This window comes from Aythya ferina (assembly GCF_964211825.1).
Source record: "Aythya ferina genome assembly, chromosome: 3".
In the NCBI taxonomy this organism is placed as follows: Eukaryota; Metazoa; Chordata; class Aves; order Anseriformes; family Anatidae; genus Aythya; species Aythya ferina.
The window spans coordinates 48,956,409-48,981,902 of NC_140298.1; the positions used below are offsets into that span (position 1 = coordinate 48,956,409).

The following is a 25,494-nucleotide window of genomic DNA, read 5'->3' on the forward strand; positions in this document are numbered from 1 at the left end:
GGGCGCCGCTCCCGCCGCCCGTATCCTTCCGCCCGGCCCATGCTGCCCCACGCCCGGGCGGCCGTTTAACCGTCAGTTTTCAAACCAACGCCCCAACGGGCAAAGAAACGGCAGCGGCGGGCAGGCGGTCGGGGGTGCGGGGGCTCCCCGGTGACCGCCCCCCAGCACCGATCACCGAGGCCGCGGGGCCTTGGCCGTGCGGTGCGCTGCGGTGCCGTGTGCGCGCGCAGCCGCCGCGCGGGGCGGGGCGGGCGGGCGGGCGCTCATTTCCTCCGCGGCCGCCATTTTGTAGCGCAGAGCCCCCGCGAAGAAAGAGCGGGCGGGAGCGGCGCGCGGGGCCGCGCGGCCGGCAGGAGGACGGGGAGGGGGGCGCGGGGCGGCGGCGGCGGCCACCACAACCACCACAGCCACCGGCACCACCACCACCACCGGCAGCAGCAGCAGCAACGGCGGCGGCCACCCCCGGCCTCCGGAGCCCCGCGGGAGCCGGCGGCGCGGCGCGGCGGCGTTTCGCCCTCGATGTGACGGGCGCGGCCCGTGCAGCTGCCGTGCCGGGAGAGCGGCGCCTCCGCACCGCGGGCCGCAGGTGAGTGCCCGGCCCCGCCGCTCCGCTCCGCTCCCCCCCGGGGGGGGCTCCGAGCCCTACGGCTCCGTCCCTCGCCCGGCCGGGGGGAGGAGCGGCAGGCCGTAGAGCCATTTTGTGCCAGGCCCCGCCGCCTCGCCGCGGCCTCCTCCCGCCGGGCCCGGCCGCGGCCTTCCCCGGGGAGAGGGGAGCGGGGGCGGCCCGCGAGGGACCGGGAGCGGGGCTGGGGGGCGGCGGGGCCCGGCCGAGGCCTGCGGCTGCGCCTGGCGCGGGGCCGGGGCGCAGAAGGCGAAGGCGGGGCCGGGCCCGCAGCGCGGCTGCTGGGGGTGCAGTCAGCACGGGCCGGGGGGTCGGGGCGGGGTGGGGCCGCCGTGTGCGTGTGTGTTTTTATTTTTTTGGGAGCAGTTGGTTCAGGTGTAAGTAGTAAACCAACACTTCACATACACATATTTAAGTACTTAAATTCTTACCTCTTCCTATTTATATCCTGTATTTCCCACACACCCCACTGAAAGGCATACCCGCTACCAGAGCTTACAAAACTAGAACGCGCTTTCTTTATTTAGTCTCCGCATTTGAATTGCAATAAAAACCCAAGACTCGATGAAATTCTGCAAAAGATCTGTTAGTACCCATGACAACGTCAAGCATGGAATATAGTTTCATGTTGTTCGTTGCTAGGAGCAGATGTAGGAGTGGTGTGTAACAGCTTATATTTCTCAAAAATCAGGTGCTTAATGAGGGTAGTACGGTTAAGCTGTTCATTATATAAATCATGGAAAAGCAGGCTGTGTGGGAACAGTGTTTTCATCGGTTCCTGTTAGTGTAGAAAAGAGCACTTTGTCATGCTCTTGCAAAATCTGAACTGCGTAGCAGACGGATCATCTCTCTTTCAGGGGGCAGATGAATGATGAAAAGCATCTCGCTGCACAGCTCTTGAAAAGTTACAGCATTAAATTCAAAGAGCGAACACTTTAGTTGTCATGTTATTGTCTGTAGTTTCTAAATGTATCTGCTAAAGAACAGAAAGAACTAAGGTAAATCACTGATAACTGACTGATATAACCAACCTGATGCTCCTAATGCTGCCAGAGAACACTGAGCACAATGGTGGAAACAACCTAGAGCAGTAATAAATCCCGAAGGTTTTTGTAAGTCTCTGTATGTCCTCAAACTGTTGCATGGGAGTAGGGAGGTGAAATTCACGCATACGGAAAGAATACTATTCTTTATCCATACATGTGATCAGCCTAAATTTTCTAAAGTAACTTGTTGAATACATGTACTTATAGTAAGCTTTTTAGTGGTGGTATTTTTCTTTTCTAGTTCTATTGCTACAAGGGAAGAGAAGTGACAGTAAGACTAACTTCTGTAATACTGTGGCCTGTAACTTCTGTCTTCATCACTTCTGTTAAAGGATCTTATCTGAAAGCAAGAGAGGGCGTTTGTAAAGAGGTTTGTGTAGCCTGGTCTGATGCTGTTGTGGAGGATTGAGTGCTGCAATCGTGTGCTGGGTATGGAGATGCAAGGTAGCCCAGCCTTAGATGGAGCATCAGACTTAAATTTTTTTCAATCACAATTGTGGCAATGCTCAAGTGTTTATAGTTATATGCTGCGGCAGGGTTCATGAGCCAAGTGATTGGGCAAACTCACCTTTTTTGGTATTTGTGTGCTTCTGTTCCTTTTTGAAGGAACATGCAAATAATGGCATCAGCTATGCATGATTTAATTGATGCTAACTGTAGTTCTGGGAAATGTACAAAAATAATGTTTGTTGCTGTGAAGGACCTGATTCCAACTGAAGTCTTCAAGGCTACTTCCAAACACGTAAGGAGTAAAGATTCTAAAATTTTTTAAGAAAAGTATAATGGGTGAGGTAGGCAACCTAAATGTAGGGGACCCCAGCATTCTCCTTCTTGAGCTATTCCATCTCAGTGTGAATGACTGAGTTCAGCACAAGCAGGTTTGTGTTAGTAGCCTCTTGTGCGTACAGGAGGTGAAACAGGAGCTGCAGCCAGAAGTTAAAGCAAAATGACTGAGCAACTGCTGTGGGAGGAGAGGACTTCTTACACTGGGGAAGCGATTCAGTGTCTGCTGAAGTACAGGAACAGGAAGCTGCCACTCATCAGCGAGATGCTTCTGCTGCATGCTTTTAGAAACTTCCCCATGTATTCTGATGTCAGCTTTTATTTTATGGAGGGCTTGGAATCTGTTTCAGCTGTGCACTGTGTGTGGTGTGTTGTTTTTTTAACGATATTCTTACTTGGTGGAATACTGCGTATTTGACAGTGGTTAGCATAGGTTGAAGGGAGTATGCTTCATTTGGCATGTATCTGTCTTATGGGCAGTGGCAGGGCTCTTAGCTCTTGCACAAAGTATCTTAGGTACACTAAAAAAGGCAACCAATGAATTGATTTAACTTTTGCAAGTCTTTGAGAAAAGTTTTTTCTTTTTTTTTTGTTTTTTTTTTTTTTTTTTTGTTTTTTACTAAAGTTTTTTTTTTTTTTGTGAAGCTAAGTGTTGGCTACCAAGGAGTTGGCCATGCCCTTTTTCTGGTACATATCTATTGCAGCAATTTTACAAGTCTGTCAAATCCTCAATATTTTCAATTTTTTGTTGGCATATTGCAAAGGTGCATGCCTCTAGTAAGCTTGACTTCACTGTGAAATATGTGCTTGTAATGCTGTGTGTTTATGATCTTTTTGGGCTTAATATTTAATGTTATCAGTGATAAAAAGTATGTATCCATTAGAGGTAAGGAAGTATGTCCAGTAAGTCAAGGAAGCGTGAACAGTTAGCATAACACGATACAATCCTGTTACAGTGCATATACACAAGAGGAGTTGAATTTGATGATGTACCCAAGTCATTTATTTGACCCACTACCCTTACTGAGAAGGTAAAGGGTTTTAAGTTAACTGCTTAATACTTCCTATTTATCAGAATCTTAAAAATGAGTACTTAAAAGAACTTGTTACTTTGGTATAGTCCAAATATTAGTGGTAGCGTTCTCAAATCATTAGCTTTATTCCAAAGAAGTATTAAAATAGCAGCATAAATTGCTTTTACCACTTCTGTGTTATGCTCTGCCTTGTAAAAGGCAATGGTAAATAGTTATGGGCCCATAGGAAATGCCAGTCCCTTGATCTAAACAAATAAGGGCAAAGTTGGGTAGTTCGCCCTTAATTAAATAGGAAAAATTGATAGGCTTTTTAGACACTAAAGAAAGTCTTCTTGGTTAACTTTTAGGGAAAAAAATAGTCTGACTTTATATCTAGATTACAGTGGTGTAGGTGTCATAGTACTGTATTGTATGCTGACTATGCATGGTGGGGAACCAGTATTTTACTAGTCTTATACCCCAAACAGATGAAATTAAGACTGGAAATGCAAATGTCTTACTTGCTGAGTATTTCACATCCAGTAGTAACTACACTAAATGAAACTCCTTTTCTTTCCCTCCCTTCAGAGTTCACAATGACGAATGAAGAACCTCTCCCGAAGAAGGTATGTTTAAAAATACTTCTGTGACACTCCTTTCCCCCCCCACCCCCCATTTTTATGACAGCTTGATAAATTGTGCTTCTCCTTTTGCTCCACAGGTTCGCCTTAGTGAAGCAGATTTTAAGGTTTTGCCTAGAGATGAGCTTATCCTAAGGTATAGTGACAGAGTTCTTGTTTTGCAATGCTTTAGCAAACTCTTGAAGATGTCACCTCACTGCCATTGTTTTTAACGCTCTTGTTCTGGAGACCTGTTTAGCCTTCTTGTGATACATTTTCTGTAAGATTTTCATAGTCTGAAATGTTTTCATTTATAGTTTGGGGGGAAGCACTTTCTGTAGAAAGAAAATCCTGAGCAGTATTTTCTAATCCATGAGTAGGAGTTATTTTTTTCTTTATTTGTGACTTTAAAAGACAAGGTTGCTTACATTCCTTGCTAGATAGCAAGTTACTTTTAAACATCACAAAAATGTCAACTGCTTACTCCTACTGTGTTTTCGGTTTTCTTGGTGCATTTAGTTGTCTTTTCAGCATGTTCAGATGCTAACAATAAAATGTTAAAAATGAGATTTTCCCCTAGAGCTTGCTTAAAGAAGAGCCTGGTTATATTTTTTACTTTACAGAAAGTCAAGGGCCACCAGGGAAAATGGAATAGGTGATTCTGTGATAAAGACCGCTTTTTTTTTTTTTTTTAAAAAAAAAAAAAAAAAAAAAAAAAAAAAAAAACAAGAGAGAGACCAAAGCTTCAGTTTTACAGGATTTATATACCTGAATTTCCTGATTGATTAAGAAGGAACTAAGAAAAGTAGGCATCTGCAGGTCATTTGTTTATCTGCTTACAATAGTTTGTACATTTGAATAAACTTTAGCTCTTGGCTCTTGGTACATTGTAAATTATTTGCATTTATTACAGTCTCTCCAGTTGGTTAAATACTGTCATCTCATAAATGAGTTAGACTTAAACTGTAGAAACGTGAGGATACAAGAAGTGTAACACTTTGTTTGATCAGCTAGTCCCTCTTTTGGGGAAACTCTCCTAGCTACTACTGGAGTGACATTTTTTTCCAGTGGGATCAATATAGTCATTCTTCATATGTTTCTAACTGGCCTCAGGCTTCATCTGCTCAAATACCTGCTTTTTGGGTAGTAAAGAATAAGGTTTTCAAATAGTAGGAAAATGCTTCTTTGATGTTAGGTGATTTTGGTCTTAGGAACCTTTTATAGAAGTTTTCATATTCAAGATTGTCTTAGGGGAGTAGCAGACTTGAAAGCCTCCAAAGCTATGCTCAAAATTTCTATCAAAGCATAGCTTGTGTGGTTTGAATCCTGATTGTATGAAGAAAAAAAAAGTTTTCCAACTGTAACCAGTTTGCGTATTGCAATGGTTACTTTCTGCCCTAGAAGAGATGGATTTCTAGGGTTTAATAAAGGGAGAATGCGGCAGAATCTGCCCGAGGAGGTAAAGTCTGACAGCAGCTAAACTGAATTAATGAAGAGAAAGGAGGGAATTTGCTGGTGACAGCTGTGTTGCTATTGTCTTCCTCTTAGTGTAAACAAAGCAACTTCTGTTCTTAAAAAGGTCTCCTTATTGGTTTAAGGACAGTAGCTGTCTGTACTTACGTGCCACTTTGGCCATGTTTCATTTGTTAGTACTCAGCAGTGTTAAGAACACTTCTTTCTCTTTCATTTGAGTACATAACTAAATGATGTATACTATGTTTGCTTTTCTTTATGACTTCATGTGAAACTGGTAATTACTGTGCTAACTGCTAACTTCTTTTGTAGGTTGGAATAAGATATCACATTATAGTGTATATTTTAATCAGAAGCACCTCTACTACTTTCAGACATAGAAAGAAAAACCTGTGTTGACCACCAGTATATCATCTTAAAATAAGAGTTGGAATTTGTCTTTTGGTCAGTGTGTTGGCAGGACAAATCCTTCTAAGATACTGGTGTGTCATCTGTGGTTTTGGTATTATATGCATCATCATCCCTGTGCAATTTGCACTGGTTGAATACGTACATGTGCAAGGTGCTGTTTCTGTCAGTTCCTGTGCATTGAGTCAGAACTTCATTGTTCTTTTCCACAAAGCACATAGCAAAAGTGAACAAACTTCCATTGACAAAGTGAGCAGGACAAACAGGAAACCTTTCAGTCTAGCCTTCTGGGGATTTCGTTGTCTTATTTGTGGTGATAGGCTCATCTGCTCTCTTCTTCTCTTTAATGCAGTAGGTAGCTAGAAGCTACACTGTCATTTTGTGGAGGAGGAGTCGCCAAGGACCTATAGCTAAAAAACTGTTTCAGTGTTCCCCTGATGGTTTATCCTAGTGGTTAGTATGTAAAATATTGAAGTACTTCTATTTACACAAGCGGTTCTGATGAAATACAGTGCTTTTACTGACTTCCAACCAGCATGGACATACAGCCAATCACTTCTGGAATGGCTGAGGTGCAATGCTGCCTTCAGGAATGTTCTCAAGAAACTGTCTTGTCAATATATTTTGTAAATATTTGGACTTAAAAAAATCTTGGTGATTACCGAGATGAATATACATCAGATATTTCTGTAGTCAAAGAATTACAACTACAAGTTGGGTTGAAAGGGAATCGGTCCCCCTTCACTAAGGGCCTATCTATATATCTGCTTATTTTTTGAAGCTTAAGTTACTTATAGGAATGATCTATCTGATTTATGTGGATGTTCTTAAAATTCATTTTTTGTTTTGATGCTTTTAGCTTCATAGATTGTTTTAATGGTTTTTAAAAAATGTAGCATGAAACAAGCCTGCTTCTGGTTTTTGTCTTTGTTGCTAGCTGTTTTGCCTGCAGTGAGTCAAAAACATTGCTAGAAGAGAAAATTATTCCTGACATCTTTTGTAGTTGTACCAAAATCATTGAGACCATGCTTGTGTATGAAATTGAAGCTGCTGTGATAAGAAAAACTTCAATTTTTAAAATTTGTGGCTTGATTGTTGGAGGACTTCTCTGTGCCAGTATGGTGCTCAGAAGTTTGTTCTGTACAGTTTCTTAAATGTGAAAACTGTAGCAGTTCATTTCCAAGCACAAGGTTTTGTGCATTTTTACAAAACCAAGTAATCTTGTCTGAGGAGTCACCTTTTTAGAGGAGTAGGTAGGCACATGACTTGTAAATCCATGACATGGTCTAATGAGCTCTGTGTTTTCTCTTCCAGGAATTCAGCCCTTGCTTAAATACTCACTGAGAGGTGACCTAGAGTTATTAGAGTTATTACCTCTGACTTACTTGGTCACTACAGGCCACATGTTTTCTTTCTGATGGTGGTCTGTTCCATCTGCATAACTTGTGTTTCAGCGTTTCAGTTCACTCACTCTTTGTATAGCTTCTGTTACCAATCAAGAGGTCACAGTTCTGAGAGAACTATTATTTTCAGGCTGGGGGACGTAACTCAGAAGTTAATCGTTCAGCTATATTTGAAGACCAGCTTTTTTACTCTCATGTAATTCTTTCAAGACAAATACAGGTTCTTTTCAGACTTGCTATTTAGTAGACTGTTTCAGTTGCACTTCTTGAGGGTTGACATAGTTAATGTTGAACTTCAAGTGGTCAAATTATGAAACCTTTGTTTCTAACTATATTTGTTTTCAGAGCAGAGAGATGCTGAATTTAAGGATTAAGTGGGAACACTGGTGCTCTCCTACAGAGCTTTGAAAGAGTTAATTCATGCTGATTTCTTCTTCAGCTGAAGAGAGAAAATTTTCTTGTTGCCAGAAGGAAGAGACCATGTGCTTGCTTTTGTTTTTCACACTGATGTGATCTCACTTGCTGTTATAGACCAGATGTTTTGCAGGCCCTTTACTGGGCTGCTTGAGTTCACTGTAACATCAAAAATAATCTAGGTGTTATAGTTTTGTTTGAGGTGGTATTGTTTTAGGTTAGGGAGGTTAGTGTAGTTAAGATGGGTCTGGCATAGAATAGGTGTGGAGGGAAAGAGTAAGTTGAGAGGGAGGGAATAGAAACCATCCCTTTCTGTAGTCTCTAATAACTAAGTTATTAGATCAATTTATTTCATCTTCTGGTATTGTACTGTAGTGAGGTATACACAGTTAGGAGTACTTCTTTTAGAACACCACCTCCAAAACAGGAAAACCCTAATGAACACCACCATCACCACCTCCCCCCCCCGCCCCGCCCCCCCCCCCCAAAAAAAAAAAAAACCACCCACAACCCATCCTGTGAATTTTGTTGGCAAGGCATGTCATGGTTACCTTTACTCAGGACTTTATTTGCTACTGATTTGATGGTTTGTACTAAATGCAATGCTGCTTTTTTAAGTGTGAGGTTTTTCTGGATGGATCATTTAAATAGCATGCCTTAAAAGAGTTATTAAACGGATAGCTGGGCAGCAAATATTACCAGCGTGGTCTTGGTTTAAATGAGCTGGAGTAACTAACAGACTGCAAGTTACACTGTTGTGATATGCTTCTGTTTGCATTGCTGTTCGCCTGGTAACAGATGTGTTGTCCTTGTGTTATGGTTTCTGTTAGAATTTTGTTTTTATCTGCTTTGAGAACTAGAGGCATCTTAGGTACTTAGCTCAGATAACTAAGTCTTGGATTCTAATATTTGACATATTACAAGAATTTTTTAAGTTGTAAATTTTGGGTGGTAATGGACAGCTGTATTTTTATCCTTTTGAGTTGCGAAGTGGATTTTTTTCTGTAATACTTTTTACCAAGTTACGTATCTCTTAATGTTTTCTGATTGTGATACAAATATACTCTGTTTAGGAATGAAATGTCTTGATTTAATAAACTAATCGTCAGGAAAATCTTTTTCTTTCTGCAATAGGTGGAAACAGTATGAAGCATACGTGCAAGCTTTGGAGGGCAAGTACACAGATCTTAATTGTAAGTTTGTAAAGTTTCAAAATGGTATTAGTTACCTGAATGATTGTATAAAGCAGAGTGGTCAAGTAGTGTTTGTAATTTCTGACAGTTCTAGAAAGAGATACTCTATTGTCACATTATTATTAAAAATAACAGTAATATTTCCTTAGGAATAGACAGTCATGATATTTGTCAGAAAAATGCCTGTTTCTCCTGGTGTAAGCTTTGCAGTTTTCCGAGCCATTTGTTTTCTTTGCAGATCTTGCATGGCTTCTAAATTCTGTTACTGAATCTATGGGACCATCTGTACCTGGACTGCTAGGAAAAAAAAAAAAAAAAAAAACAGAGCACAACCCCACAAATACATGTATTTTCAGGATTTGTGCAATAGGGAGAAAAAGCTTTTGTCTACCAAAATACTTAGAATGTTTGTCCTTTCAGTATTTTCACAGGATTGTAAATCACGTGGGAGGGGAGATGGTGTTTGTAGAGTTAAAGGTGTAAAATTAATATCCAATTGATTTTTTTTTATCTCATTTGGGAAGTTGAATTAGCTATTTGAATGTCAGTTTTAGGTAGTCTTAAAACTTTGGTCTACTTCAGTATTTCAAAAAGAGAGAATATGAGAAAACATCAGCATACTCTTATTTAAGAGTCTGAATACATTCTGGAAGTGACTGGATCACCAGTCCTAAGTCATGCAAAAGTAGCATCAGCAGCTAGAAGCTCTCCTGATTTCTATTCACCTTGTCAGTCAAAATACCCAGAGTCTTGGTGGCAGTGATAGCGCTGCTTTTGAAGGTTTTTTCTGCCAGTCCAGGCAGATGTTCCTTGTTACCTCTGTTACATTCTTCATCTATTGCCATCTCTCATCTGAGTTTTGGAGGGACTAAAGTACAGCAAATGTAAGCAGTTGATTTCATCTCAGGGTAAAAATGTCCTAATGTAGATAGATTTTTTTTTTTTTTTAACATTCCCAGTTTCTTAATTTTAGAAACTCAAATGCATAACCAGCATTAGTAATCAGTATTATTGGATTATCTGCAACAAAAAATAGAAGTAATTGTCCTGAAGTGAGTTGTGATGTTCTTAGTTCATACTTGAAGTACATAATTCTTGAGTAGTTGTAAAAAACAAAACAAAACAAAAACCAACAACCTCACAACTTAATTATTCCAACTTCCTATTATTTTATTTCTGATAGAGTGAATGTATTGTTTGTACCAGGCTGTTTGCACGTTCCCAGTAGAATAATTTGGCCTTCTCTCATATTTCATATATAAACTTCTGTAAATGTTCATGGATCAGAACTCTTCTAGCTGTGACAAAACTGCCATTTCTGAAGTTTTCCAGTGTCATTCTTACTGTTTACTCTGAGTGCTGAGATCGCTTTGACTGCTAATAGCACTGTTTTATGCACTGTGAATGTGTTGTAGATAACAAGACATTTCCATCTTACCTCAATTTCAGACTGCAAGTAGTAGTGGTGAAGGACAGAGTGGTTGGTTAAATAAGCACTTTAAAAGTTAATTCTTGTATAAGCATAGAAACTTTTTCAGAAGTTTAGTTTTAAGTCTTAAGGAAGGATTAGAAAGACATATTCAAAATCAAGCTTTGTCAAGCTTTTCTAATACTTGATCTTTTAATCTGTGCTAATTACAGTCATACTTACTTAGCTCTTCTGTTTTTGAGTTTGGTTTTTATATTTTTGTAGCTGTCTTTAGGCTTAAACTGTTCATGGGAGGATGCTATCAAATGTACCTTGTTTTATTAATTCTATTAGCTAATGATGTGACGGGATTGAGAGAATCTGAAGAGAAGTTGAAACAGCAACAGCAAGAATCTGCCCGAAGAGAAAATATTCTGGTCATGAGGCTGGCAACTAAAGAACAGGAGATGCAAGAGTGTACTGTAAGTATTTAGAGAGGATAAGGGTTAGCTTAGACTGTTACAGGAATATCTGCTCATAAGAGTAACCATGTGCTATATTTTTCATACATCTACAGCATTCCAGTTCCTGTGCTTTAAAAATGGTAGGACACTTAAGCTTTCACTCAATCAGTGAAGATAATTTCTTAAAGTTTTTTTTTAATATTGGTTATTTTGGTTGATTTTTCAGCAGCAGCTGTGCTTGGAAAGGTATTGCAATGCTTGCTCTATAGCATTTAGGAGCTGTGCTTCTTTACCAGAAATGTTACTTCTAACTATCACTGAGTGCAGGAACATACTGAAACCTTAGGATAAGATGTGGTATACTGAATTTTATTTAAGAGTTTTTATACTGGTCTGTATGCTGTATTTGGATAGCTAGCTTCTGCATCCTTTTGGTTAGGTAGGGAAAAAAGCTACTGACATGATAGGAAAAGAGTTGCTGACTTTTTTGGAGGGAATCCTTTTGAACTTTGTCAGCCTGCTTTGTAGGGTTTCTGATGTTCTTTGCCCTGAATGTCTTTGTTGTTTCTCTCTCCTTTATTTCTGTGGGTTTTCTGAGGCTTTCTGTTTAGTTTTGATTCCTTGAAACAGCCTGTTGCCAATCTGGGCCTTCTGTTTTTGGATCATCTTTTTAACATCGTTTCCACCTGCTTCTTTAACTGGCAGTTTCTGAGAGAAGATTGTAGTAAGTTTCTTACTGATGGTTTGTGAAACATGTTCTTGAGAGCTTCTCTTATGAAGATTATAGGCTCTGTGCAACAGCAGTAATAAGTTTTGTTGCTTTTTGTTATTTTCCTCTTCTAGCCTTTCTTTCTTTTCTTTTTTGCTGTAGGTGTCCAGAGCTGTCAGGTATAGCAGTGTAAGGCTTAAATCTGTACGCGTTATTTTCACTGCTCCTAAGACTACTGTAAGATGACATTAGTCCATAGTAAGTACTGGTATGAAAAGAAAACTTGCTCTGCAGTGGTTTAAAAATAAAAATCACAACCACTGAGGTTGGAAGGGACTTGCAGGTATTGTCTAGACCAAGCTACCTGCTCAGAGCAGGGTCAGCTGGAGTAGGTTACAGAGGGCTGCCCAGCTATGTTTGCAGTGTCTCCTAGAATGGAGACTACAGTCTCTCTGGGCAACCTGTGCCATTGTTCAACCACCCTCACAGTATAAAGCGTTTTCTTATGTTTAAATGGAATTTCTTGTATTTCAATTTGTGCCCATTGCCTTCTGTCCTTTCAGTGGGCACCACTGAGAAGAGCCTGGCTCCGCCTTCTTTACCCCCCCCATCAGGTATTTATGCACGTTGGTAAGATCCCCCTCAGCCTTTCCTTCTCCAGGTTGAACGGTCCCAGCTCTGTCAGCCTCTGCTGCTTTGCCAGATGCTCTAAGCCCTTAATTGCTTTCATGACCCTTCTTCATTGGCCTCACCCTAATATGCCCATGTCTCTCTTGTACTGGGGAGCCCAGAACTGGACCCAGTACTCCAGGTGTGTCTCACCAGTGCTGAGTAGAGAGGAAGGATCACCTCCCTCCACTTGCTATCAGCACTCTTAATGCAGCCCAGGGGTGAACATCACCCAGTTCAAAGACATTTTGGAGGAATTCTTGACTTGTATTGTTAGATACTATTGTTCCAATGAAAGAACAGCAGAAAAATAAATGCTGTTGTGTGAACTGCAAAGCTAAACTAAAAGTTGTTAAATGATTTCATAAATGAACAAAAACTAGTCACCATATGATAAATCTGGTATGTCAAATAACATGTCCATAAGATAATTTTAGCATAGTTAATCATGTTTTAAGATCAGTGTTTACGTGTTAGATATACCAGTGACACTGAGTTATTTACATTAGCCTTGTTTTCTATCACATCTTAATTAAAAAGGCAGCTTCTATGGTGTCAAGTTGCTTAAAAATGCATATAATAAAAATACATATACTTTAAAATACATTTTGCATTATTCTTAATGCATTAGTGGGACACGAATGTGACAAGCTTGTAAGTATAAAACGAGCCTTGTGAATTTTAAATGGATGAAAATGCAAAAATGCAATACCACATTCAAATAACAGTAGTTGACAGGTGTGGGTGCTTTTGCTGATTACCAGTGTGTAAAACAATTCACTAGTTAAAATATACTAGTCCTGTTTTAAATAGGGTGTAATGGACTGTCTTGGTTGCTGTTCTAATTTGTGCCCTTCTTTTTAAAAGACAAAACACAGCAAAATCCACTTAACTCATAAAAGTTACCAGTCTTCTTGTTCTTAAAGACCTGAAGGTATGTATGTCAGGGCAGTTCTGATTCTGTTCCATTCTTTTGTAGGAACAAGCAAGTATGTACTCAACTACCATCATCCTCTATTGGGCTCTGCTCAATCTAGCTGCAGAGTACCTGGGTTTCTTTTGAGCTAGGAGCTTACAGAGTCTGGTGTTGCAAACTTCCTTTGCATAGCTCGTGGCTAGCTCAAGGGCTCATTTGCAGTTTGAGTTGAATAACTCAAGTGCCCCATTGTCAGCAACAGCCTTATTCTACCTTCCCCATAGCAAGAACAACTCCCCATCTGATCCTCTCCCCCAAACCCCACCCAAGAGAGGCTGCTGTCCTTAAGGATGCACAGGCAAGGTGTTCACTGCTGTCTCTACACAGAGCTTTACTTCTAGCAGGGGTGGTGGTTGCTAATTCAAGGACAGGCTTTGACCCCCCTCTGAAGCTACTGCTTAGCTACTGTAGTGGACAGGTATTTGGAAATACTTGATCCTCAGAGTTTTTCCATGGAACTGGGACCAATAATGAACGGAAGCTTCCCGTGGATGCATTTGGACTGTGGTACTGAGATAGTAATTACTCTCCATAACTTCTTGTGGTTTAGGTTACAACTCCTGTTGTTTTTCTTCATTATTGAGTTCCTTCCTTTCTACTCCTACTCCTTTCTAATCCTTTCTTACAAGAAGGATTTAAATCTGTGCTTATTTAGATTGCTTGCACTTTTTAAGCATCTGTTTTCTGTTTGAGTTCTTGATATCAGACGGTCTGTTCTGTGTCAATATCTTTGGACAACCTTGGCTGAAAGGCGTCAGCTGTTCTCAAGACCGTGAGAAGCAGAGGTGTTGAAAGCACTTGCCTGTCTTAACAACAAAAATCCACCCAAACAAAAACCTGCACAGCGTGCTGTCCTATCTAGAATACTTCATTACTTTCTTGCCTTGGGTTTAGAGCAAACAAAGATAATACAAAGGTTACAGGCTTTTGAAAAGTATAAGGAAGTGTCTGCTTTTATGTTTGGAAACATGAACAGCCGATAGGTGTTTCGAGTGTTAGAGCGAGAGTGTCTTGGAGTCTGGCAGTGGCCATGACTATTCCTGTATATGTAGCTCTAGCCTGAGGTTGAGCTGCTGGGCCTGTCTGTATGAGCGCAGATACCTGTTAAACAAGGGGTTTCACTCTCTGCTAGTGCTAGCCCTCACAAAGAACAGCAGGCTGTTGAAATACTTCTGTTAGTGCAAACATCAGAAACTTCAGTGGGTATAACAGTAAATTAAATAAATAACTTCTTACTCAATGAGTATCACTGTACATTTGTTGAGATTAAAGTCCTGTAGGGATAAAATGCTATCCAAGAAATGGATAATCTTACTTTGGGCTTCTGTTTTTTAAGTAATACTTGTGTGGGTGGGTTCTTGAGTGCTGTATTTCTTGAAAGCATTTTTTACATAGTGCTTTGCTCCCTTTCTGTTTCTTTCTGGACACAGACTACTATGTTTAAAGTTACATTGAAAAAATGCGATGATTGTTCCAAATATATTTCGGTAATACTAAATGAATGTGAAGTAAATTTGAAATATATTAGACGTTTCAATAACTTTGAAGATCACATATTTGAAATAAAATTCAAGAATTGTTGCTATTTGTTAAATACATTAACGTGAGTTCTTCCTAAATCACTAAGTGGCTGAGATTGCTACTGCACATTTTTTAAATAAATAAAGATGCTTGTACTTATATTTTCTTTTCACTATTGCTGAGTGAAAGATTCGATAGACAGTAGCTATGTATACAGTGAAATGGTTAAACTGACTGCTTTTGACTGTGCTGCTTGTTTGAAGTAAAGCAAAGTGCTGGGGGAGACTTTCCCTTAGTTTTGCTGGTGATGGCTTGTACTATTCATTGAATTTGTTGCTGTCAGTCTGGTCACAAGATTTGTTGGCAGCAGAAGGCAAAACCTTTGACCTTGAATTAATGTTTCTTTTTTCATCTTGTGTAACTTTGTTTACATCTTGGTGACAAATGTGTAATAAAAGGAACATAATAAATTGAATTTCAGAATGAACACTGTCAGTGCAGGCTGTTGTGATTTTTACTTATTAGCTGGGTTCGAAACATGGACTAGTAGTCTGTGCACTGTTGTGTAGTAGTCAGTTTTAAGATTGCCTGTTGTGATGAGACAAAAATTTGAGGTGCTTTCAAAAAAATTAATCCTGTTCAAGTATATTGAAAATTTTACTAATGAATGCTGATTTTAAAAGACAATCTCGTAGTTACTCCTGAAACTTCTATGACTATTTGCAAGATTTTGCTTATTGCAAGTGAATCAAATCAACTAAAATGTGGTTAATTGATGTTTTTAAGGAAAAAAAAAAGATGCAAACTTGCATTATAAGCAATTCCTTTTTTTTCTGTAAATGAGGTAAAAACTTTTTTTATAGATGCTTAAAAATGCTATCAACAGTAACTTTAATGAAAATTAATACTGAAACATAAAAGTTATATGGGAATTAGTCATCTGTTTTAAGCAGGCAACTCTTTGTATATTTTTCCCTCAAAAGACTGCAGGCAGTTTTGAAAGGGAGGGCGAATTACAATGTTCCAGTCATTTTTTGGGTGAAGGTAAACTTACATGTACAAAACAAATCAGAACGTTTAAAAAAAAATAATAAATTGCCTTGAAAGTAGCCTTGGCAGGGAGGTTGGACGACATGCATATTGATAGAACCCAGATGGGCAAAAGTGATTTTTATCCTCCCCTTTTCAAGTTAGGACATGTTCTTACAACGTTCTTCATGTCACCTTCAGAATAACTACTTGTAATTGTATCTGAATGACTATAAAATTGTATTGAATGATGTACAAATAAATATTTTTTTCTTATTTTGTGCAGAATCAGATTCAGTACCTCAAGCAAGTCCAGCAGCCTAGTGTTGCCCAACTGCGATCAACAATGGTGGACCCAGCCATCAACTTGTTTTTCCTAAAAATGAAAGGTGAACTGGAACAGACTAAAGACAAACTGGAACAAGCCCAAAATGAACTGAGTGCCTGGAAATTTACGCCTGATAGGTAAACAAAACAAATACTCCCCAGTCAAGACTTCCCTGACAGTCCCACTACGAGAATGCTATGGTGGGACAGCCAAGTACTCGTTTCCACACCAAGACTCAGACGTTTTGAGGCAAAAGCCACATTCTTATACTGTCCAGCTTGTAATGCTTAATGTAAAACTTACCAGATGAACCTTGTGTTTCAGCTTTTTTCTCCCCCTTTGCTTCAGAGGCCTGACGGCGTCGGACTATTCTGAAGAAATGGCCATCTCCGAAAAAAAATCTTTTCTAGAACATGTAGACATTTGCAAAATTGTTCTATTTGAAGAAAATAGAGGGAAAAACAGAAGTCTTAAGTCTGTGGCACACTGTGTCTACAGACAGTTTGGAGGAGAGAGAACCTAGAGATTATAAATCATGAATTGAACATGTAAAATTCCCGTAAAATGTAGAAATGGAATATGCTTCGCTCTTAACCTTGAGCCTAGTGACTTATAGACACTGTAAGTCAGTTTTGCCAATAAGACTGTGGACTTCCTGCTTGTTCACTGAACTGCTGGGTCAAAACTCAATGAGGTGAATTTTGCATTAAAGAGTTTACTTGCTAAACAGTTCTGAATAGCCATGAGCGCTATTTGATATCACGTCAGTGGTAGTGTATACATTTGACTGTTAAGCATCTGGGCTCCGTAGCACTTGACGGAGCCTTAAGTCAATGTTGCTAAACAATAAACTGTTCTCTGGATGGTTGGTAATGCTGTGGACGCCTCAAAATTAGGACTGTACAAGAATGTACGTTCTATCTAATTGCAGGTTTAAAGTTGTTGGAAGCAGTATATATTTGATCACAACTAGCATGTGTAAGAAAAACTAGTTGTGATAAGTATTTCACTGCATGTTTTCATGCAGAAATGAGAATTTTTTGATCTTCTATATTAAGAACTGATCTCAAGTGCTCAATACAGAAGGCACACAATGGCAACTGTTTTCAGTGTTGGTGGGGTGTTTTTATTCCTTTGTACACCTGTTTTTTTTGTATTGCACTTCTATATAAAATGTGCCTTGAAATAGTTGTAACATATAGTTCAAGGAACACTACTGGTTATACTGTTGTATTGTGAAACTCCTGGGATGAACGAGAATCGAACAGATTGTTATTTCTGCATTGTCTCGTTCTCTGAAGAAAAAAAGACACTATTTTAACAAGCCACAAAAACTTAAATGCATGCATTTTCCTTGGTGGAATCAGTGAAGGAACCTTTGCTACTCTATTGATGCCTCTGTTCTTGTCCCAAGTTACTTGTAAGAGTAGCAATTGGGGACAGCTGGGAGTGCATGTCTGAGGTGTGTAAAGTGAAATGCAGATTTGGTATAGCATTTGTGTATTTTTTTTTTTTTTTATCTTAGCGAATTGAGTTCTAGTAAACTAAGGTTTTGGTTTTTCTAATCAGTTGGGCAATATTTTATGACTCCGTCTAATTCTAGAAAATTCAGTTTTAAATGAAAAAGATCCAGCTGTCACAGAAGGTGATGTATTCTGTTTGAACGATTTCTACTAAAATGGCACTACATATTTTTAACTTAGAAGTATCTCAACTGTTTGTGCTTTAGATGATTAACATGGGATTGAAGAGTAGTGTACTTATGCAGATTTATTTTTTTGCATGAGTAATGATTTAACAGCAAAAGAAAAGCCTTCAGAAAAACTTTCTTTTAAAAAGTGATACATCTGGAATGATTTTGCTATAGCAGTATCTAAGGTTTTAATGATCTAGCATCAAAACAGAGGTAAGACTTGCATTAATGAATTGTTAATTGTGTTGCCAAGCCATTTGTAAAGCTCACTATAATGTGCGGATAGAGGCATGCCATGCAGATTGCTTGTTTTACTTGGAGTTCAAAAATTATTTAAATATCTCTAGATAGAGGCTGGTTGGTTTCCTCAAGTTCTCAGGCTTTAATTGTGTGTTTACAACTGAGACGCAACTTACTACCAATTTCCTTCAAGCAAAAGTATTCAAAGGACTTTGTCACTTCTGTAGCTACAATATACTTCCATATGCATCATATAATTTGAAGTCACACTGGTGTGAATGTGGAGAACTCATACATGCAGTAGCTGGAGTAGAGAAAATTAAGTTTTATTTCCTGGTAAAGAATTGAGGCTATTTTCATTACTGGTTCTGATTTTTATTTTTTCTGGAAAGGTAAAGATATGACGATTCATGTGAAGTGTTCATAGTATTTTCATTCTTTGCCCTCCTTAGCCCCACACTTTGTTTTAATTGTCCATCCTTGTATGCAACTAGTCTTGTTTCATGTCACCTGACCTAGTTCTTGAAAGAGCTGATGCTCCTATTCAAATCCCTCACTGATGTTCTTGAGGTAACATGTTGACTGCACCCTTAACCACTGTTAGTTCTGGACCTTACCCATAGGTAAGGGTGTGCAATATAATCGCCAAATGCGTGGAGGAAGAAATAAAAGGGTATATAATCAAAGGAATGGCTGTACTAAGCCATTTTAACCACTTTTATACATACAATGTATGTTTGGATTAAGAATTAGTAGAAATGCCATTTGCAAAAAGCCTAGTTGTCTTCTGAAACCTAACCATTTAATTCTTACAGGTTTTGCTGCATGTATGTTCAAATGGGTTTGTGAAAACTATGCAAAATTTAGTTTTAAAGTTAATAGGAATTACTTTAATAGCTACTGGATTTGATATTCTTGCATGTGTTGTATTTTATGTAAATTGCAAGGGGAATTTATTTGGTGCAATACTAGTTTAGAACATCTGGAAAAGAGATGGAAAGAAACAGCATTATAGGTAACTATGCAAATTTATATACAGGTAATAAATATTTTACATTTTGGCAGGAGCTAACGTGAAAGAATTAATGGGATTTTAAAATTGTCCCATTTCCAAGTACCTGGTACTTCATAATTCTGCAGTTTACATTGTTTTGTGAAGGAGAGAAATGTTACGTGTCTTCAGCACTTTGAACTTACTTAACTTGTAGTGATGAATATAGTTACAGGAGTCTGCAAATGCCTGGAAATCATTGCATGTCTGCCTAAAAGCTTTTGGATTATGTCACATTGGTCAGTCTCCAAAGCAGTCCTGTTTTACACAGAATGAACATCTGTCAGAAAACTTGCATCTTAAGTGTGTTACTTGGATTGTATTAGGTCAACACAATTTAAACTTCAAGGACCTGGCATTGGACATCACATCAAGAAAGAAAACAGGTTGCTGCCTTTAGCAGAGTTACAGGCTTCCAGGACTTTACACAGCCAAATTCCTTCTGGAGCAGCCCATCTGAAAGATTTGGGAGAGCCAATTGGAAAATGCTTACTGAGGCAGTCTTGGCAGAGCTTAAAAATTGTTTAAGGCTTGAATGCTTAAAAGGTAGTCAATAAGGGAAATTACGATTTTAAATTCTTTATGTTGCTTGGGTGTATTGGTTGCAGGAGAGAACCATGGCTGTGAATCACAATAGCAGAAATTTCCTACTCTACGTTCTTAATCCTCAATTTCTGTCTATTTTTTGTCACTTAAAAATTAAATGACTACCTTGGTCTTAAAAAAAAAAAAAAAAAAAAAAAAGTCCTGCCATTGAATTCACAACAAACCTGTTTAAGTTCTTTTTTTTTTTTTTTTTTTTTTTTTTTTTTTTTTTTTTTTTGACAGAGCCTACGCTTCTGTAGAAAGACAGCTTCATTATGTTGCTCGGCCTTATAAAAGAACTGTTTGTGGTTGCTATTCTGACTTTGGCAGACAGTCATGAAGGACTTGAATTCTTAACCATATTATAGAGTCAGCCATATTGCCTATATATTAATTTGCATATTACTTCCTATAATGCTTCAAAATGCAAATTTATTCATGAAGATTAAAGATGTGATGTTACCTATTTAGCAGAAGAAATCTTGCCAGTTCAAAACACTTTTTTCAGCCCATTTGTTTCAGGAACTGGATATTCTAAAACATTACCCATGATCTGAATCTGTCATCCTGAATAGAGTATCATGTATTCCTTAATTTCCTGCCAATTTACTTTGTCTCCATGATGCAAGATGTGTTTAGCGAAAGCTGGCTATAGGAATCTTGAAAGGAACTCTGTGCGCTTCTGTCAAATACATAAATGGAGTTGAAAACTATGCATCTCATTCTTTAAACAAGAGCACCTGGACAACATTCAAATGAATGTCTTAGCCTCACAAAGAAGAAACGGATGTCACTATAAAAAATGAACGTAAGGTTTATATTTCCCCCCAAACAACCTTCTTCTATTAGTAAGTTCTGCTAGCATGATAAAGGAAGAAGGTTTGTGTTCATAATTAGATTTACAAGTTTTTATGCAGTACTTAATCTTTTCAATTACAAGGCACATCTTTAATCAAATATTTAACTCCATTAAGAAATAGCACATGCAAGATTTTGCAACTGATAATCCAGATGTTGGTATCAAAAAAAAGAACATATGCTTATTCGTATTTGCAGTAATAAAACTTGCCTTCCACTTTATGGGACAGCGACAGAAGATCAACTGACATTGGAACAGCATGTGGTAACTATAGGGAGACTTTCTGCTATGACAATTATGTTGAGGCATAATGTTCCTTGAATTGTGACATGCAGAAATTGCATCTCCTTCTTGTCTGTAATTGTGATTGAGGAAGATTACTGAAGGTTTTGTATTCATTTTGTGATAGATGGCTCTTTCCTTTGCAGCCAAACAGGCAAAAAGTTAATGGCGAAGTGTCGAATGCTTATCCAGGAGAATCAAGAGCTTGGAAGGCAGCTGTCCCAAGGACGTATTGCACAGCTTGAGGCAGAGTTGGCTTTACAGAAGAAATATAGTGAGGAACTTAAAAGCAGTCAGGATGGTAAGGGATTTTTTTAAGAAAATGGAAGTTGCCTTGCACTTCTGCTAGCTTAATGTTCTAATGATATGGGTACTGTAAAATTTTTGCCAGAATTAAAGGGCAGTATCAAGTAAAATACGAGCATTGTAAGTCTTCACTGGTAGCCTTAATTTAAAAAAAAAAAAAAAAAAAAAAAAAGACAATATAAACTTAACTTTGGGGTGCCGGTGGGATTTGCAGCTCCAGTAATTCAAGGTTTGAATATGGAGCTGCTGGGTTTTGTTCTTTAGGTCTCCCTGTTTAATAGGGAATGTTAAGGTAAGCATGCAATGAAAACAATGCTTCTTTTTAACTCTGACACATTTTGGAATTATGTGAAGAAGGAAAAAAACACTTTAACAAACACTTTAACAATATGTGAGAATAATAGAAATGCATTTTTTGATGAGTTAACTGGATGAACTAAAATGTCCCATCGTGTTCACTGTCCAAATTCTACAGCATTATGAACTTAAATTGAAATTATCCATAAACTCTGACCTCTTGCGTAACTTAAATGGAGGGGAAAATGCAAATTAAAACTTCAGTTGAGAGTTCAGCATAGAATCAGTGTTCTTTGAGGTGTTCTTTTGGTTGAAGGTTACACAACACGTTATCTGATTATTACACTAAATCTTGAGGCAAGCTATTTAGATGTTACAATGTTAACCTGGAGATGTTTGTTTCACGACTGATGCCTCAAATAGCATTGACTTGATTTGGCATTTGTCTGAGTAACATTCTGTATGTTTAAGGATAAATATTTTTCTGTAGATCATATTTTTGTGAGAAAATAACAGGATGAAGTGATAGATAATAAGGAAAATTCTTAAGGTAAATGATTCTGTAATTATGTTGGAGTAGTTAACCTTTTGCCTTTCAACTACTCTTTAGATAATAGTTATTTTAATGCACTAAGATGATCAAATTCATAACTGGAACAAATACAGGCATTCTTTAAGGATTTTTGCTCTTGAGTGTAGCTTAGTAAGATAAGCTTCAGAATTGAAATATGTTCTTAGCCTCTAGTGCTTCTTCTCTATATGAATGAAGGCTATGGCAATCTTACAGTACAAGTTTTCCTAGCTATTTTTTTGCCCATAGCAGTGAGAGCACTTCAGGTTTCTGATTTTTTACGTTAATCAATTTGCATGTTATTTGCTCTATTGTGTCAGTGATGCAGTTGAATGCAAGACTCGGTGTTCCTTTTTCAGGACAAATTTGTTCTGCTCCAACATGCACTCCCAATTGTGAAAGATTTTTCTTTGTACGTAACAATTCCACAGGGTGTTTCAGTGTTTTTGTTGATAGAAGTGTCAACAGAAGTCTACCCTATTTGTGTCCCATTAAATAGGATTAGAAGTGGTAAGAGTTGAAATTTCCTTGAAATGTGACTACAGTCTTCTGTTGTATAGGCTTTTGTAATCATTCAGATCTATTAGATAGTGATTTAGTTTGTGGTCACTTTTACAGTATTTCTGCTAAGATTTTACACTTCAGGTAAGTAGGTATGTTAGAATTCAACTGCAAAGCATTAATTGTTGGAATTGAGCTGCTTTCCAGACACCCTCTTTCTTGTCCAGAAATTTTCTTCTCATACATTCTAAGTTGTAGTATGAAAAGTATGCAGGTGCCAGTTCCGCATTTCCTCCTTCAGAGGCAGAGTATCAAAAATGGTGCATATCTGACGGCTGAAAAAGTTGAAAAAATTCAGCATAACGTGTTGTTACTGCGTTGTGATTGTCTTGATGATTCAAGCTGCATAACGGTTATTAAGTATTTGCAACAAATGTGTTTTCTTTATATAGAGTTGAATGACTTCATCATCCAGCTTGATGAGGAGGTAGAGGGTATGCAGAGTACCATTCTAGTTCTTCAGCAGCAGTTGAAGGAGACTCGCCAGCAGTTGGCGCAGTACCAGCAGCAGCAGTCCCAGGCCTCCAACCCAGGTACCAGCAGGACTCCATCTTCTGAGCCTACAGACCAGGGAGAGGCTGTGGGTAAAGACTGCAGCCGCCTGGCTAACGGACCAAGCAATGGTAGCTCCTCCCATCAGCGGACGTCTGGGCCTGGATTTTATAGGGAGGGTAGCAGCACAGAAGATGACTTCCCGGCTTCTCCAGGGAATGGTAATAAGCTGTCCAACCACTCTGAAGATAGAACTGGTAGAGGAGGTGGTAGCTACATAAACCAACTCAGTACTGGGTATGAAAGTGTAGACTCTCCCACTGGCAGTGAAAACTCTCTCACTCACCACTCAAATGACACAGACTCCAATCATGATCCTCAAGAGGAGAAAACAGTGAGCATGAAAGGTAACAGAACTGTGGGTTCTCGTCATGTCCAGAATGGTTTGGACTCCAGTGTAAATGTGCAGGGTTCAGTTTTGTAACATTTTTCTGCAACATTTTTATACAGTGTCATTTAAATTGGGAGAGGATACTGTCCAGAAGCCGTTTAAATTAGTGCATACTTGTCACAATTTTTGCCTTTTTGTGGGTTTCTTTTTGCTTCAATACCTCTGCCACTTTGGAAATTTTAACAGTTAATTACGTTGAATGTTGCTAAAAAGACGTTTGTGTAGCTCAAGTTATTTTTATATGAGTTAATGTGAAGTTGAAATGGAAATTATTTCCATAAAGTATAACATAAATGATGTCTGTACAAATCTGTGTATATCTAGAACCTGTGCTGTGTAAGGGCATTCTTACTCATACTGTTATACTCACACCACCTTCGAGATTTGTCATAATAGCTGTGGGTTTATGACTGCCAAGTTTGCCCAGTACAGTAGTTTTATCACTAAAAGATGGACTTACTGAAGGAGTCCCGTAGTAGTTTCAGTGTTAATTACAGTTTTTCCCACCATACATCTGTGCATTTTCTCCTTAGGTGACCGAATGTTTATGGATTGTGTGCATAGTTACTCAGTTTTTAAGAACTGTTGTATCCTGTTTATGCATATTGCTCTGTGACTCCAATATTATCTTATCTGTACTGACCAAACCTAAATAAAAACTTTTAATAATGTAATTTCCTCATGGTTCTGCATTGGCTTACCTGACTTACTTGTATGGAGTGTGTTTACAGTACTTGCTTCTCATTGACTCTGTTCCTGTGCCAACCCCACTTGATACAGTTTATACCAAGTACCTGTGGTTATAGGTTTGTGGGCTATCGTGTTTCAGGCCAGCCTTTTAGTGCTTATTCTACAGGTTTTCTTATTTACAGATTTAAAAAAAAAAAAAAAAAGTTAATAAAAGCGAATCTTTGGAGTTGGAACCTGGCTCTTAAAAAAAAAAAAAAAAAGACTAGGAGGTATCCTACAGGTAAATACACAAATTATGACACTTTAAGAAGGTAGTAATTTAGCATTTTTTAAAAACACAACTCCTTTTTTTAAATAGCTTATGTGAGGGAAAGTTCAGTGAGCTGACTTAAGTTCAGAAATTTAAATATATACTTTTATTGTTCAGTAGCAGTGAATTATGAATTGCTTGGAACCTGACCTTCAGGTGATTTTTTTGTCTGCTAGTTTTGTGATGGTAACAATAAGAAAGAGGCAAGGGAAAAGTCCTGGCTTTTAGCATTGTTAAAGGGAAAATAGAAGTATTCAGCAGCATACTTTTAGGCAGACTTAACTCAGTTTCAACATTTTCCTACCTGAGAATCTTGCCATTACCAAACAACTAATGCAATTCTTTCACATATAATCACTAGAATAATAGTAAATAGCTTATAGCTTTGTAATTCACTGTGGAACAGCAAAACTTGACTGAAAGTAGTTTATCTTCAAAGTTATAGGAGACGCTTGGAAATGCTATCGCTGTAGTTTAAACTAAATAAATTCCTAGGTTGTAGAAGGTTGTTCCCATGCTATATGAGAACTAGCATCAGCAATACTGTGGTCTAAGATAAATGATTATAATTAAAATACTGTTAGTCGCTGTCACATGTGTTGGAAACAAATTAGTCTAGGTACTGCTGCTACTTTAAATTCATAGGGCTCAGTTAAAGATGCTGAAATAACTTAGTCTCACTGGAAGCATAAAGTCCATTTGCAATATGTGGTGGTTTTGGGGAACATTACATTAGCTCTTATTGCCTGAAAAATAGTACTTACTGGGCAGTTGGGCATGTAGAAGAGAAGTGACAACATCTATCCAAAAAAAAAAAAAACAAAACAAAACAAACAAAACTACTAACATCTGGTGCCCAAAGTAATTTCTGGTTTACAAAAAAAATCCTAATTTTTTAGTTGCTGGTGATTCATATTTAGTTTTAGTGCTTTATCACTTGAGTATCTGTAGTGTGTGTGTATATATTCCGGTTACTTGTGGTGGAGTATAATTCTTTTAAAACTTCTTTTAAGTTTAAAATGATGGT

General features: G+C 38.4%; 1 protein-coding gene across 2 annotated transcripts; it reads left to right on the forward strand.

Annotated features, from left to right (window-relative positions):
- Positions 1-284: 284 nt before the first annotated feature.
- Positions 285-24,141, forward strand: WTAP (WT1 associated protein). 2 transcript variants are annotated; one of them, XM_084512961.1, is made up of 9 exons: positions 285-319; positions 487-586; positions 4,053-4,090; positions 4,186-4,241; positions 8,917-8,975; positions 10,738-10,865; positions 16,038-16,216; positions 20,936-21,090; positions 22,917-24,141. In XM_084512961.1, the coding sequence occupies exons 3-9, from the start codon at positions 4,061-4,063 to the stop codon at positions 23,498-23,500; spliced, it is 1,191 nt and encodes a 396-aa protein (XP_084369087.1). In that variant the 5' UTR covers positions 285-319; positions 487-586; positions 4,053-4,060; the 3' UTR covers positions 23,501-24,141. The 2 variants fall into 2 exon arrangements, with proteins under 2 accessions (XP_084369087.1, XP_084369088.1); XM_084512962.1 differs by lacking the exons at positions 20,936-21,090; positions 22,917-24,141 and adding an exon at positions 16,404-16,952 and having other exon boundaries at positions 313-586.
- Positions 24,142-25,494: the final 1,353 nt, after the last annotated feature.

Coding starts and splice junctions, on each gene's coding strand:
- WTAP (XM_084512961.1), top strand. CDS start 4,061: ATGACGAATGAAGAACCTCTCCCGAAGAAG. Junction 4,091..4,185: donor AAGAACCTCTCCCGAAGAAG/GTATGTTTAAAA, acceptor TTTGCTCCACAG/GTTCGCCTTAGTGAAGCAGA. Junction 21,091..22,916: donor ACTTAAAAGCAGTCAGGATG/GTAAGGGATTTT, acceptor TTCTTTATATAG/AGTTGAATGACTTCATCATC.